This window comes from Manihot esculenta, chromosome 2 (assembly GCF_001659605.2).
Source record: "Manihot esculenta cultivar AM560-2 chromosome 2, M.esculenta_v8, whole genome shotgun sequence".
Classification (NCBI taxonomy): domain Eukaryota; kingdom Viridiplantae; phylum Streptophyta; class Magnoliopsida; order Malpighiales; family Euphorbiaceae; genus Manihot; species Manihot esculenta.
The window spans coordinates 12206716-12222374 of record NC_035162.2 but is presented as its reverse complement, the minus strand read 5'-3'; the positions used below and the strand labels follow the sequence as shown (position 1 = coordinate 12222374).

At 34.7% G+C, this 15659-nt stretch overlaps 2 protein-coding genes and 1 long non-coding RNA gene across 7 annotated transcripts; 1 reads left to right on the top strand and 2 right to left on the bottom strand.

Moving 5' to 3' along the window:
• Positions 1 to 139: 139 nt before the first annotated feature.
• Positions 140 to 3730, bottom strand: LOC110604050 (low affinity sulfate transporter 3). Of its 2 annotated transcripts, XM_021742110.2 has the most exons (12): positions 3332 to 3730; positions 3188 to 3236; positions 2887 to 3094; positions 2616 to 2790; positions 2359 to 2424; positions 2036 to 2266; positions 1818 to 1944; positions 1436 to 1722; positions 804 to 997; positions 625 to 713; positions 450 to 526; positions 140 to 354 (listed from the first exon to the last, which is right to left on the bottom strand). In XM_021742110.2, the coding sequence occupies exons 1-12, from the start codon at positions 3653 to 3655 to the stop codon at positions 202 to 204; spliced, it is 1980 nt and encodes a 659-aa protein (XP_021597802.1). In that variant the 5' UTR covers positions 3656 to 3730; the 3' UTR covers positions 140 to 201. The 2 variants fall into 2 exon arrangements, with proteins under 2 accessions (XP_021597802.1, XP_021597810.1); XM_021742118.2 differs by lacking the exon at positions 3332 to 3730 and having other exon boundaries at positions 2887 to 3087; positions 3188 to 3242.
• Positions 3731 to 7993: 4263 nt separating this feature from the next.
• LOC110609436 (sulfate transporter 1.3) lies at positions 7994 to 14439 on the top strand. 4 transcript variants are annotated; one of them, XM_043954247.1, is made up of 14 exons: positions 7994 to 8554; positions 8668 to 8757; positions 10526 to 10886; positions 10986 to 11034; positions 11129 to 11336; positions 11469 to 11643; positions 11802 to 11867; positions 11949 to 12062; positions 12144 to 12260; positions 12365 to 12491; positions 12835 to 13121; positions 13219 to 13409; positions 13586 to 13671; positions 13757 to 14439. In XM_043954247.1, exons 2-14 carry the CDS (start codon positions 8750 to 8752, stop codon positions 14062 to 14064), a joined length of 2097 nt encoding a protein of 698 aa, XP_043810182.1. In that variant the 5' UTR covers positions 7994 to 8554; positions 8668 to 8749; the 3' UTR covers positions 14065 to 14439. The 4 variants fall into 4 exon arrangements, with proteins under 4 accessions (XP_043810182.1, XP_043810181.1, XP_021604697.2 ...); XM_043954246.1 differs by having other exon boundaries at positions 8660 to 8757; XM_021749005.2 differs by lacking the exons at positions 7994 to 8554; positions 8668 to 8757 and having other exon boundaries at positions 10509 to 10886; positions 13757 to 13833; positions 14030 to 14439.
• LOC110609437 lies at positions 12559 to 14131 on the bottom strand. The gene is made up of 2 exons (XR_002487043.2): positions 13997 to 14131; positions 12559 to 13160 (listed from the first exon to the last, which is right to left on the bottom strand). It is a non-coding gene; the product is annotated as an uncharacterized LOC110609437 (long non-coding RNA).
• Positions 14440 to 15659: the final 1220 nt, after the last annotated feature.

Below are 15659 nucleotides of genomic sequence, written 5' to 3'. Positions count from 1 at the left end.
ATTAAAATCAATTCGATTCGATTTTTATAAATACTAAAATTTTAATTTTTGATGGATGCTCACCCTAAACAACATCATTCCGAGCCCTTTTTTATGCCTTAAAAAGGTAAATTCATTAAGCTAATACAAAACCATATCCTGAAATAGGACTTCACAAAATTTTACATTCCTCCATTTAAGCAATAAGCTCATAAAAATCCATTAACAGTTATTAAGACTAGTTAATTTAGTATTAATGCTTGCAGCTACGGCTTCACCAACTGTCATGAAAATCCTTCCTCTTCCTATTCTATCCACGAATTTCGCCACCTTTAGCTTCTGAACTACTTGCCATTTTGGGTTGGCTATAGCTAACTGCAAAAAACAATAAGAAAAAGGAAAAACCTTGCTGTGTCATATTTGTCTGTACCCAAAAACCAGATTATAAATGCTATATCTCATTTTCTCACCTCTGTTTCAATTGAGAGCAACTTCTTGTTCAGCTCTTCCAGTGCAAGAATTCCTGCAGTGTCTATGTTCGTCACATCTGAAATGACAAAAGATTGATGCGTCACTGAGATTAACAGAGCAGAATATAAAGTGGGTATTTGATCTCTTTTTTCATTTGAAGCAGTAAAAACTTACTGGACATGTCAAGAATTACTACTTGAATCCCTCCCTTGGTGTTTCCATCAAATACATGATCCTCTTCTTCTGTTACCCATTTCATTATCCTGGAATAGACAACATTAATTGGATTGTTAAATCAAAGAATCAACTCCTGTAGACTCCTTTGTGTATAAATAATACCTAATAACACCTACCTTTCTCTTATAAAGTTGGCATTAGCAAAACAAAGTAGGGCAGAGTTGACACGGACTACTAAAATTCCTGGAGTTTTAATGGCCATTGGATATTGTTTGATGTCACAATAGGTTTCAGTTCTTGGAAGCCTTCCAAGATCTTCTATGCCTGGTCGAATGGAGTTTAGCAATATCTTGGCAAATGAGATGGTTACCTACATTAATCCATAAAAAATCATGCATGCTTGATGAGAAACATGTACATGAATTATTAATTGATCTTTTGAACCAACTGAAGTAGATGCTAGATATGAAAATCCAACTTCTAAGTCCTACCACACCCACAAAGCAAGTGGGTGCAAAGCTGTGAAAATGACTTGTTGACTAGCTGATCTGGAAGTAAGCAGGTCTAACTTCCTGGCTGAATTATCAAGTTCAATTATTGGGATAGACATGGAACCCACCAGTTCGAGTGCTTCCAAATTGAGTTTGACATATCTGGACGTCTCCACACATAGTTCCATTGAAAATGAAACTAGATTTTGATAAAGTTTGGTACAAGTTGTCTGTTCTTCTAAAGGCTTATAGATAATGCTAAGTGGTTCTCAGCCAAAAGTTGAGAAGATAATTAATTCATTAATTATGTGATTTACCGCAGCTAGAAGTCCGATTTCAACTGATGCAAACAAGACGCCGAAGAAAGCGCCGATGCAGGCAAGGAAGTCTAGCTTATCAACCTTCCAGATGTAGTAAGCTTCATGAAGATCAATAAGTCCAGGGAGAGCTGACAGAATGATCGAAGCCAGGATGGCAATGGGAGTGTAGTAAAGGAGCCTAGTGAATAGTTCTAGTGTCAAAAACACTGTAATAGCCATCACTATATTAGATACTACAGTTTCGCATCCTGCACTAAAATTCACAGCAGTTCTTGAGAATGAACCTGCAGAAATTAATACACCAAAATCAATTGGATTGATATTTGTAACATTGTGTTGATAGCTCAGTTTATTCTTGGAAATTATCAGAGGGGCTCACCAGTTGCGACATAGCAGGAAGTCAGAGATCCTGCCATGTTCATGAAGCCCATAGCTACCATCTCTTTGTTACCATCAAGGTGATAGCCTTTGATGGAAGCAAAAGACCGCCCAACAGCAATAGCTTCCTGAGGAAAATGATCAAATTATTTTAAGAAATTTACTAACTCAAAGTTCAATAAAAAGCTTGAGATAGTGAGATAAGTTTTGCATACGCACGGTAAGAGCAATAATGGCAGAAATAAGGCCGATTTTGGCTGCTTGTCCAACATGTGGTCCTTTGAATTGTATTTCATGCAATGAACTTGGATTCAAGCCTCCTTTGATGTGTTTTACAATCTTTACTCCATGCTTATCAGCTTTTGACAAGAATACTATCAAAGTTGATAATATTACAGATATAAGAGGAGCAATGGCTGGAAACCAGAAGAGCTTATTTTTCCTCCTGCCCTGTAAATGGAGCAGACAACTGAGGCTTACTCGATGAAAGAGAAAAGATTATCAAAATGTGGAAATAGGAAATTCAGTTCTGAATTACTCACGATAAACCTGGCAATTAGAAGGAAGATAAGGAATGAACAGCCCAGGACGAAATTCAGAGGACACCACTGTCATGGAGACAGCAAATGGGAGAAAGAGGAGTGTCAAATTTGTGCAATCTGTGAAATCTACATAATTTGAACGCTAAACACATGTTTAAAGACTCTGATTAATAATTAAGAATTCTTCATGTTTCTCTGAATGTTAAAGAAAATCCCCTGGATTGATTGGACTGTTTACTAGGAGCAACAGAACTTACCGGATGGTCTATTGATGTGAAAACAGATTCCAGGACAGACACTACATCAGTTTCAGTGGTGAAATGACTGATCCCAAGTAGTCCTTTCAGTTGCTGAAGGCCAATAACAATGGCTGCACCCCCCATAAATCCAACAATGGCAGCATGTGAAAGAAAGTCCACAAGAAATCCCAACCTGAAGATACTCTGAACTATTAGGAGTAGCAACAAGCAAAAATTATTGGTTTTCGCAATAAAAATAAACTCATCTACAAGAATATATTCAGAGTACCTAAGCATTCCAAATACAGCTTGGAAGATACCAGCAAACAAGGTAACAGTAAAAACCATCTTTCTATATGCAGCAGGATCAGTTGCAGGATTTTCTATCTTCTGAATCATGGAGGAGAGCAGCATTGATACCACAGCTACAGGTCCAATGGCAATCTCTCTTGAACTCCCCATTAGAGCATAAATCAGAGGGGGAATTACACTGGTGTCTAAGTTCAAGAAATCCAATGTCATATAAAGAAATTTAATATTCTAGATTTCTGTATGTATACAGAGTGAAAGAACTGATAGCAGTAACTTACATAAGCCATACTGAGGATCAAGTTTTGCTAAATTAGCATATCCAATACTCTGCAGAAAATTGGGAGATAAACTTTTTTTTTCTTTTAGAAAATACAAGTTCATTAACTAGTTAATCAACTATAAGTACACAAATACATATATACCTGAGGAATGCTGAGGCTTGCAAGTGTTAAACCTGCCATTAGATCGCTTTTAAACTTAGAGACTCCATAAACCCTACCCCATCTAAGGATTGGAAATAGGCCTTGCAAGAATGATATGGCACGTCCACTTGTAGTTTGCTTTGCAGCTGTGGTGCGTCCATGGAGGAAGACAACTTCCTTTACTGAACTGATGAGATCCTGCAATATACCTGGTGGATCAGGCGAATCCAGCATCCACTGTGCCCTCTCTCGCCGTCCCGTGTCGTCCGCGTCCAGCTGCTGCAGCTCCTCTACAGTGTAGTTCTCTGTTTCCTTTGAACCCATGGTATCGTTTGAAGAAATTGGGTGCAACTCCTTCAGCTAGATAAGGCTTATATCATGTGTCCTTCAAGGCTAATTCTAGCAAAAAATTGCAAATATATAAGGATTAAAAGTGAAATTTGGAGAATATTTTTTTGTTTAAAAAGTAAAAAAGTATTCTTATTGAATTAATCACTTTAATAATCATGAAAATTCTTCAGCCGTCTTCCATTCACTTTAATAATGGGAATTGATCTAATATGATCCAAATCCATCAAAGCTGGTATAGTGAAACAATTTACATAAAATTAAAATACATCTATATTTATAAATTATAATTGCATGTATATACTTCTTAGATTTCAAAGTAATAAATATAAATTATTAAAAAAAATCATATAACTAATAAGTGATTCCCCATAATTTTATTATATCTTATTTTTATATTTTTTTAGCTATATTTCATTATTAATTATTGAAAGTAGTACGTTTTGTTGTTTTGTCTTCTTTCTTGCAAACAATTATCTCGTAGCCGTGAGTGGCTCCTAATCCTATACCTACCATGCTTTTCCCAGAAACCAAAACATCATTCAAAAAGGCATGCACAGATTTTCCGTTAGTGATTTGGAGAAAGATCTGGTCGACCCAACTCGTATAAGATAACCGGTCGACCCAACTTGTATAAATTTTGTCTTCACCGAATCATTTTCGGGTCATGTTAGTTATCGGGTTTGGACTTTTAGGTTTTTAGATTGGGTCTCAGTTTGGCTGTATATGTTTCCTGCCTTAGATGCTGCTAATCTGTTGAAGTTGGGCCTTGTGCCTATTTCTGTCTCAAGTTTCTTAATCAATGAATATTATTACCTTCCGAACCAAAACGAAAAAAAAAAAAGAAGCTCATGACGTCTTAATCTCATATCAAAAGAAGAGAGATCATTTTCTCCTGCCTATACAATCAAGTGGTAAATTTACATAAAAAGACTCTCGATGACTTATACAATAAATTCTTTTAAATTAAAACACATGTACGATTATTTCAAAAAAGAATAATTAAAATATTGTGACAAATTATGCTTTTAGGCTTTCAACATTTAGAATTCAGATAGCGTCCTAAATGATCCGATTAAAAAGTATCTGAAGCATGGTTGCTCAGATCTATCTTCTCGAATAATCGTACAACACTTTAAATACACGTGCAATAGCAATCTTGATGTAATATATATCATGAATGATATGATATTAGTCGATTCCGTATTAAATAAATCAATTGTCCACTAAAAATAAATCATTTAAAAAGATTATCAAAAATATCATTATTCACTCTAAAATGATGTTACATGCGTATTTTGTACAGACCAAAATATATATATCTTTTCTATTGTCGAAAAGGAATTCCACTTTATCTTTTTCTAATCTTTCAACCTTTTTTGCACCTAAAACTTTAACTCATCAAAAGATACATTCAATTTCATTAATATTCTTATTTATTAAGACAAATTCATTTAATACTACTATAAATACTAAGGTAAAGTCAATTAAGTGAGGCAATTATGTTGGTATTTTGGTTGTGATCGATATTTAAACATAAAATATTAGAGTCATAGAAATAATCGTAGTACCAATAAATTAAAATGTAACTGTTAATTCTATTATAGTTTAATGAGTAAATATTGAGGTAGTCTTGACTCTTAATCCATTAATTAATATGCGAAAAATAAATTAAACACATCAAAGATTAGAGATCTAATTCCATCACTAAAGGCTAAACAATAACATATGAACTTAATGATGCTTCCCATGCTTAGTCTGATATAACAAACACATTAAATAACTTGTTGTTGATAGGCGTTTGAATATACGCCCCAAAGTGAAAGGACGTGAGTTGATTGATAAGGCAGGGTCAAGAGGAAGCATTTCGTTCTGTGGAAGAATAAGCTAACAAGTCTATGATAAGGGAATATAGTGTATGGAGGAGGATTAATGGGTTTGGTTTCACCAAAATCTACTGGGTTGTCACAAATAAAAAGAATACACTACGACCATCACTTTTAATGCCGACCCACTAACTCTTTAGATTCCAAAAATGTTTCTCTACGTTCTTTGAACCTCTTCTTCATCTATTCCTTTGTAGCTCTAGCCATTGTCAATTTGATAGCTCAAGCTTATTTTTGTCTAGGGTACAATTTTTTCTCCCCCTCCTGCCTTCTCAGTTTTTACTGTTATCAGAAGCTAGCTTGCAAGTTGCATTATGCGGCATCAAACCGGTTAAATTTGGGTTCAAAATGATTATTCTAATCATGATTTCAACTCAGCTAATGCATGGGCAAGGTCGAGATTAATCTCTCCTCCGTAGCGTTAGGCGTTAGCAGGATTGTGTCAAAATCAACACTTCAATTTGATCATTACAATTTCTTTTTCTAATAAAAAAAGAGACAAAAATAAACTGCAAGTTAATCTATGAGATATATCGAAAATTATAAATCAATATCTCTTTTCTTATAAAAATAACATTTCGTACATAAGGATTAATTTTATTATATTAAGAGAATATTTCATCTGTTCAATCTTTACTATTTTCTATTTGAAATAATTAATTATATTCTTTTTAAATTTAGTTTTATTAATAAAATGGTTCCTCCATTCAAATGTTATTTTTAAGTATTTTTTGTTTTATATTTAAATATTATATACTCTGATTATTATACTACTTAATTGTCTAAATATTTAAATATTTAATTAACTCTTTATATTAGATTATTTAAATATTAATATAACTGATAAAAAATATACATTATATATTAATGACCGCTGGATTTTATTATCTCGGTCTAAGACCAGATCCATAATGACAGCCCATGATCTGAAGGCTTCTAAGTCTCCCGCGTGAGTCAGGTCCAACCCGCTCAGTTTTAAGATCGGGCCCTATGTAGATTTCTCAATCAGGCCGGCCCTGCCTTTTCCGGTCCAATGATCAGACCTCCTCTAAGCTCAGCCTTAATCTCATCTTCCAGCCCAGCCCGAAAGAAGGAAGGTGGCCAGCCCATCCATCTGGTGGGATCACCCGCATGCGTGCCAGAGGAGAATTAAATGGCTGTTACGCCTGAAGCAGAATATATGATATTCTCGTACGACCATATCAGAATGGCAGAGACAGGTGGCCTAATGGCGATAGAGCCGTTACACGTCACTGATAGACAATGAAAAATGATAAAAAGAGAGGAACACTCTCCTCTCAGATTAAACTTACAAAACGCTTTGTAAACTATATTTTTCTGGATTTCAGATCATCATATATTTTAAAAATTAAAGACTTTAGATAAAAATATTTATTAATTGAGAGAAATAACTTCAAGATAAAATAAAATAAATAGTAAATAATAAGATAATTAAGTAATCATATATATTATTTAAAAATAATAAGAATTGAGAATTATTTTAAAAAAATACAGAAATAAAATAAAAACGGATAAGAACGCTCATTAATCGGCACCTTAATAAATCAAACAGAGATGAGAAGAGGAGGAGAAAACGAAAGAATCCTTACGTAAATGTTTGTCGTTTTGCCATTATAAGGTAAGGTGGCAATGGCAAATTATATCTTATATTCTACTTCATAGCGTATCATATCTAATTATTTGTTTTTTTAATTAATTAATTAATTTCACCTTCTATTATTTTTAATCTCAATCATTGAAACACCAATCAACCGACTTTATTAATATTATAATTATTTCAACCAATTCTTATTGCGTAATCCATGAGATCAACAGACCTTTCAGAATTTTCTAAAAGTTAATTATAATTAATTGACCTCACTGATTTTATATAAAATTTTATTAAAGACAGTTAGATTATAAGGAATTCATTATTTTGATCTCACTGCAAAATTTATTACTATGCACAATTCATACAGAAAAGAAGAAAAATAAATATATGCTTGGTCGGCTAAGCTTGTTTGGATAATATTGAAAATGATAGGCGTCATGAGAGGGCAATTAGGCAAGCGATATGCACTTACGCAAACCACTTCATTAATTTCCAATGGTATGTCAAACTTCTGGAAAATGAACAGAGAATTACAATCCAGCGTGGAGAGAGGACTCCTTTGCTCTATGTGGTGTAGATGACAACTCTTCCATTTCTTTTTATTTTTTATTTTTCAAAAGTAAAAGTTCATTAATAGTCAATGCCTAAGACTTGAATATAGAGAAAATTAGGAAAATGAAAAAAAAAATTAAGAGAAACATTATATAATTTTTTATAACAAGTTTCTTAAAATGGTGAAACTAATAAATAAATAATAATAATAATATACTATTTAAATTGTACGTCTTCTTTTTAAATTTATATAAAAGTAAAACATTATTTTAATACACGAGATATATAATAATTTTCCGTTAACGTAAGCCATCCAAAATTTAAAAACCATCATGTCGGAGGAACCTTGAACCTACCCCAAAATAAAGGCCAGGTACAATTTTTGACACGATCGTGCGAGACCACGTAACTATACGTGGGGTCCACTAAAACCTAGGGAAAGCCGGGAAATTCCAACTCCTCAGTCGCTTTGACTTTTAACCGTGATTCCCTTTCCCCAGCATCCGTGGCATTTTCGTAAATTAATGAAACTAATTTCTTCACAGCACACAACAACATACTCCACCGTTCTTGCTGTAACTCCAAACTTACAGGCGAGAATCCACCCCATAAAGCACAGATCAAAGTTTTGATTTTTAATGCTGGTGTTTCTTCATTTGGTGGAAAGCTAATGCTTTTTATTATTTTTCTCGTGTTTCCCATTTCCGATGTGTTGGAAATGATCTCAATGAACAAGGACGGTATTGGGGTTTCTATTCATCAGTGATGTTTATGGTGTACATGGAAACATAAGCGAAGGACCATCAAGCGTGGCGTAATGGGAAGGTTGCTAGCTGTTTTTGTGTTTTCATTTATATTAAAAATACACCCATCTGCCTCTTCTTGTCACTTATGCATTTTTTTTATTATTTTAACTTTCTACGGAGATAGAGTGCCAGGTTTTGACGAGGGAAGATCTTCTGTGGTGTGAGAGGCTGATCCTGTTGTCCACTATCAATGGCTTTCATGAGAAGTACATGAATGTGGAGGTGAGATTTATTTGAAACGCACTTTATTCTCCAATGACTTGCGATTTGTAACTATACGCTTAGCCGAAAAGTAGGACTTAAAATTATGGGTTTTGGTTATGATATCGTTTTCAACTGTAAATGGAAGGAAGGGAGTTAAAATTTGGTCATGCTCATCCTGTTTTCTTGCTGTAAAAATGTAGGTTCAAAGTAAGTGTATGTAGAGCAGTGAATTAGAAATATTTAAATAGCTAATAATCAACTTGATGTTTACGACGTGCTTGCTTTGGTTTAGTCAAGTTGGCCTTCAAGATTCTCAGAAGGACATAATAGCTAGATTCTTAACCCTCATTATATAAATTGAAATTTTTAATCTACTATTTATTTGTATCATGTTCGAGTACAGCATTTTTTTTTTTTTTGTGGCTTTACATGTAGCGTGAAAGGATTAGGATGCTTATCCTTCGATGTCATTTTCTTTATGGCTAAAATAATGATTTAGAATTTCAGTACTAACTGCTGCAAAATAACTTGTGATGCTGCTCTGTGTGCAAATGAATATCAGTTGTTTTCCTTTGGCTGAATATGAATATTGTACAAGAAGAGAAGTGATGCTTGGACCTTTTTCTTGTTTGTGTTGTTCTTTTCCATATTAATTAACTTTTTGGTACGAATAAATCATAGATATTAAGATCAAAAGCATATATAATTAATCAGTTCTAGTTTGTGCAACATCAACCCAACAATTTACAGGATCTTTAATGAAGAGATTACAGCTAATCAATGTCTTACCCAAAACTCCAGTTCGAACAAGCAAAAAGAATTCGACAAAAAAAAAAAAGAGAAATTAACTAGTAAAAAGAAGATGCTACTTTTGATGGCTGGTTGTGAAGAACTGGGCTTTCATTTTTAGCTTTGTCACTTTCCTGACTGAATATTTAAGCAACTAGCAATCAATTCAACATCTATTCAGTTCTACTGATAATATGAGAAAAAAGGAAAAGGAAAGGAAAAGAAGATGGAAAAAAGAAATTATATTATATTATATATAAATATGCTTTCAGTTTCATAATTCTGTTGCCACCTGTGATCCCAAGTCAACACCTTCTTCTGCATTTTTTTTAGCCTATATCTCCTAAGGACCACAAGAATGGAGGAGATGGTCGCCTACTTGCATCAAGCTTTATGTGTAGACTAACCCACCATGTAGTCGGCCTCAATCTTAAAAAAATTAAGTCCCTTTTTTTTTCTGTCATGTATGTGCCATGTAAGAGATCTAGATTCAACTAGGAAGGTTTGACCAGTAATCCTTTCATAACTTATATAAGCAAGAGCTGCTATACACCATTTCATGATCAAGAAAGCTTTGTAGCTTCCAATACTTGGTGCCCAGCCTCCTCTTTCCAGTAGCTTCTTTCATTTTCTTGTGGTTAGCTTCAACTCCCTTACCTTCGATGACTACTCCATACAGTTCCACTTCAATTACTTTAGTTTGCCTTTTCTTTTACAAACTTCCATGAAAATTGAACTTTTGTTTGGTAGAATTTACAGCAAACATAGCTAAAGATGCATATGGTTCTGATCTTAAGTTTTAGGATTTCTAGCTTTGTAGGTTGTTTTTGAATGTTAATAAAATATGAAACAAAAGAAAGACTAAAAAAGCAATCTTTACCGTGGTTTGGTGCAGTATACAAGGCTTTTGCTTTTTGTTTCCCTGCATTCTTAGAATCAGAAATATTGTCTCCCTTCTGACGACGGTTGCCTTGTAAACAATGATCCTGCATTACAGGTATATTCAGCAGACAATGTCTTCAACAATACATTCAACTGACGAGGAGCACCAAACAAAGGAGATGGACATTAGAAGCCTGTCATCCTCTCGCCGTCACCCTCAAAACGCGCCACATATACACAAGGTTGGAGTTCCGCCTAAGCAAAACCTCTTCAAAGAATTCAAAGCTACTGTGAAAGAGACATTATTTGCAGATGATCCCCTGCGTCCTTTCAAGGACCAACCAGGATCCAAAAAGTTCGTCATGGGCATGCAAACCCTCTTCCCTATTCTTGAATGGGGTAGAAGTTACAATTTCACTAAATTGCGAGGAGACATCATTGCTGGACTGACCATTGCTAGTCTTTGCATTCCTCAGGTAAATTTGCTTTGGCTGCTTAAGTGAAGAAACTCACATATTATTCCTTCTAGAACTCTTCAACTATTTCCCATAACTTTCCTTTTATTGGCAAAACAGGATATTGGGTATGCAAAACTTGCAAATTTGGATCCCCAGTATGGATTGTGTAAGTTTGCCTTAATTTGTACTCATGCGTTGCCTTAGCTTTATTGTGTCTGACATTTAGACTTACTGTTGTTTTTGTTTGAAATGTTTGGCAGACTCCAGCTTTGTTCCTCCATTGATCTACGCTTTCATGGGTAGTTCTAGAGATATAGCAATAGGACCAGTAGCCGTGGTTTCTCTCTTGCTGGGGACTCTGCTTCAGAATGAAGTTGATTACAAAGCAGATGCAGAAGCATATCGGAGGCTGGCATTCACAGCTACCTTTTTTGCAGGAATCACCCAAGCGACACTTGGGTTTTTCAGGTAAATAAATACCCTATTTAATTTAATTTTTCAACAAACAATTGACGCTTAGATGAGTTTTCTATCTGGATTTTCATTTGACATGTTCATATTTGGTTTGTTAACATCATACTCGTTGGGTCATCTGGTCAGGCTGGGCTTTTTGATTGACTTCTTGTCACATGCTGCTGTGGTTGGCTTCATGGGCGGAGCTGCGATTACAATTGCTCTACAGCAGCTTAAGGGTCTTTTTGGAATACAAAATTTTACGAAGAAAACTGATATAGTTTCTGTATTGCACTCAGTATTTGGCGCAGCACACCATGGAGTAAGTTATTTCTTATTTGCCTTTCAATTTTTATTATGCTTAATATTCACTTCTAAAGTTTGATCCACAATACTGAAACTCTATTAAATCAAGATATTCCCAACTCAAATAAGTTCATATTCAGAGACACTGACTTCTGTACAACAAATATTTTGCAGTGGAACTGGCGGACCATAGTTATTGGCATAAGCTTTTTAGCTTTCCTCCTGGTTGCCAAGTACATAGTAATTCTCTAAATTTAGCCATGGTCTCCTAGAATAATCATTTTTGACATAATCGCCTAATTTTCATTAACTGTGGTGCAGGGAAAAAAGAACAAGAAATTCTTCTGGGTCCCTGCAATTGCACCACTTATATCTGTTGTTCTGTCCACCTTCTTTGTGTTTATAACCCGTGCAGATAAGCATGGGGTTCAGATTGTAAGCATTTCTTTTAGGATGTAATCTTGATTTGGAATCACAAGTAACAACAGATACTAACTAGTTTATTGATGTCTGAAGGTGAGACACATAGAGAAAGGAATAAATCCCTCCTCTGTGAAGGAAATATATTTCAGTGGTCAATTTCTCCTAAAAGGTTTTAGGATTGGTGTTGTGGCCGGAATGATAGCATTAACGGTGAGATAACTTTGGAACTCATCTTCTATAATGTATCAACAGAATTATATCATCAAATATATAACTATGCTATTTCTTGTCCTTCGTAATAATGGGTTTATCAGGAAGCTGTCGCTATTGGAAGAACATTTGCTTCCATGAAAGATTATCAACTAGATGGAAACAAAGAAATGGTGGCACTAGGAACCATGAACGTTGTTGGTTCAATGACTTCTTGCTATGTGGCAACAGGTGAGAAAGCTGCGCATATGAATCTTATTAACCTACCTGCTTCTGAATAATGGTGACAACGTATAAATGATAGTAAGCAGCCATAAAAAGTTGATTGAATACCAAGAAAATCCCATGAAAAATTTTAAATTCCAATCATACAAATGATATGGATGGTTTGAAGCATAAACCAGAATATAAATGCATTTAATTGCTCCTGGCAATTGTTTTGCTAAGGGTTGCTTTGATTTTCTCTATGGTTTGAGTTTACCACTGAAAACTTGATACTCCTAAGATGTGGAGATATCTATGAGCAGTGTGGAATACTTCAAATTGACTTTGTTTTATGTCTGTTGTCTTGCAGGTTCATTTTCTCGATCAGCTGTAAATTACATGGCTGGCTGCCAAACCGCAGTTTCCAACATTGTTATGTCTTTCATTGTATTTCTGACCTTGCAATTTATTACACCACTTTTCAAGTATACCCCAAACGCTATTCTTGCCGCTATTATTATATCTGCTGTGCTTGGCCTAATTGACTTTGAGGCAGCAATTTTGATATGGAAAATAGACAAATTTGATTTCATTGCTTGCATGGGAGCCTTCTTTGGTGTAGTTTTTTCTTCCGTGGAGATAGGCCTCTTGATTGCAGTAAGACTTATGATGTCTTCTTTATATAGATCTCTTTACCTAATAAAACGTTGTTGCCAGGATATGTTATAAGTATATTTTGACCATGCCATGACAGGTCTCAATATCCTTTGCCAAAATTCTCCTACAAGTTACCAGGCCCAGGACTGCAATTCTTGGGAAGCTACCTGGAACAACTGTGTACAGAAACATTCAACAGTATCCAGGAGCAACCAAGGTTCAGGGTGTTTTGATTGTTAGAGTTGATTCTGCAATTTACTTTTCCAACTCCAATTACATTAAGGAAAGGTAAAGACATCTTTTTCTTTTTTATGGGTTCCTCTATACTGTTTAAGCAATCATAGCTAGGACTCAAAACCTTTATAGGGGCATACGTTAAAATGTATTTTTATGATTTTGGAGCTTGTCTAGGTGTCCTAGATTTCCAATAATTTGGGAAGGCTAAAACATACTCTTTGTTTCAGGATACTAAGATGGTTGATGGATGAGGAAGAACAATTAAAATCATCATTTCAACCAAAAATTCAGTTTTTGATAGTGGAGATGTCACGTAAGTTGATTTTATTGTTGAAAGAGAACAGCACACATTAGGGTTGTTTGTTTCTATCTCATTATTTTTCCTAATGTTTTTGCAGCTGTTACTGATATTGACACCAGTGGAATCCATGCCTTGGAAGAGTTACACAAGAGTCTCCATAAGAGAGATGTTCAGGTAAAGAATAACTTTTGCACTAGTGTAACCATCTCACTTTTTTTTTTGTTCTTAAAACTGTTTTCCAATCTTTCACAAGAGATAATCACATGCAGAATCATAAAAATAGAACAAAAAAAAAAAAAAGAAAAGAAAGCTTTTAGATTAGCCAAAAATGGCTTACCAGGAGTAAGTAACCCAATGTCTGTTGGCGCAGCTTATTCTGGCAAATCCTGGACCTGTGGTGATTGACAAGCTACATGCCTCCCATTTTGCAACTACAATCGGCGAGGACAAAATCTTCCTCACAGTTGCAGATGCTGTGTCTGCATGTTCTCCAAAATTGGTCACAGAAGTTTGAGTAAAATCTGAATGAGGATGGATTGTGTGCAGTGTTCCATGTATAATATAGAGTAGGTTGGTGGTGGGGTTTCATTATCCTTGCTTCACGCCAAAACACAGGAAAAGGGATAAGGCTAAAGGGGGATAAAGGTTTTTTGTATATATAATATATAAAAAGAAGAAAAAACTACAGGAAAAGCCTTGATACCTGTGATTCCACATTCCTTGCATTAGAAGAATGATTTATGCTAATTAATATGTGCATTTAATTTTTAGCTGCTCCAAGTTTTCTCTCTTTTATTTTTTTAATTAATGGAAAATAAATGATAAAATTAATTGCAGCTAATGATTATAATATAGGTAAATTCATAACTCAATCATGCAAATGCAACGCAAAGCAAATTGTGGAGGTTCTGAGAAAGAGGGACAGCATCACCAAGCATAATGGGTTTGGTTGGTGCGAACAGGGTCGTGAAAGAGGCTAGATTCATGCACACTTTGAACTCTGCAAAAGGTTTCGTACAATATTCTAATGAATAAAAAAAGGGTTTTTGTTTTGGCAGAGCGACAAGAAAATCATTACATATTATTATTATTATTGAATTAGAGATAAGGTTCTTACCGACTATGATTAGTAGCAAGTCGGCTAGTGGATTTGTATTTTTTCTTCTAATAAAAAAACATTACAAAAGCTCTTATACATATCTTTATAAATTTTAACAAAATATAAATTTTCATATTTTTATTATATTTTATGCAAACTCCTTTAAATATGATGATAGTCGATTTTTCTTATTAGAAAAGCGAGACCTAATCTTAACGAAAAATACGGGTTTAAAGTCCATCAAATTATCATTCGGAGGACTGACCCAATATCGCAGGCACAAACTCGAATATGTGAAGTAGGGATATAGCCTAACCCGATAATATGACGTGAGAAAAAATAGTCGGTCCAATCAATTTGTAATTATAAAAATCATAAAAATTAATTGTTTGCTTAGAACTGCTTGTTTGTACCGCGTTTCACATTGAAAAATTACGGCAATTCCAGCAAATCCAAATTATATATAATATCTAGCACAAAACTATTAAATAATTTGAGTTAATAATTTTGGATCAAGTGAAAAGTGGATTCAAAAGTTATTTGGACCAGTTTGAGCCGGACTGTTTCAATTGGTATCAGAGTCATCGTGAGTCAGACAAATTGTGTAGAGTTAGTGGACCTGCGAGGAAAGGGCCATTCATGAGAGTCGAAGTAAAGCCGCCCGAGGTACTAACAAACCACAATACCCAAGGGTTCGGTTCTAGTTAGCAATTGTATTCGATTCAGTTGCGACGAGAACTGTAACAACCCGAAAATCGGACCGCTACCGGCGTTAGGATCCAGGTCGGCTTAAGGCCGCCGGGACCCGTAGCAAGCCTGACATACAACCTGTAAACCTGTTTAATCCCATACACGATCAAGAATATACATAAAAATTTGAACTTTTCTTTTCCTTTACCAA

Coding starts and splice junctions, on each gene's coding strand:
- LOC110604050 (XM_021742110.2), bottom strand. CDS start 3,655: ATGGGTTCAAAGGAAACAGAGAACTACACTGTAGAGGAGCTGCAGCAG. Junction 1,723..1,817: donor TTCCTGCTATGTCGCAACTG/GTGAGCCCCTCT, acceptor TAATTTCTGCAG/GTTCATTCTCAAGAACTGCT. Junction 714..803: donor GCCAACTTTATAAGAGAAAG/GTAGGTGTTATT, acceptor TGTCTATTCCAG/GATAATGAAATGGGTAACAG.
- LOC110609436 (XM_043954245.1), top strand. CDS start 10,509: ATGATCCTGCATTACAGGTATATTCAGCAGACAATGTCTTCAACAATA. Junction 11,868..11,948: donor TCCTGGTTGCCAAGTACATA/GTAATTCTCTAA, acceptor ACTGTGGTGCAG/GGAAAAAAGAACAAGAAATT. Junction 13,410..13,585: donor TCCAATTACATTAAGGAAAG/GTAAAGACATCT, acceptor TCTTTGTTTCAG/GATACTAAGATGGTTGATGG.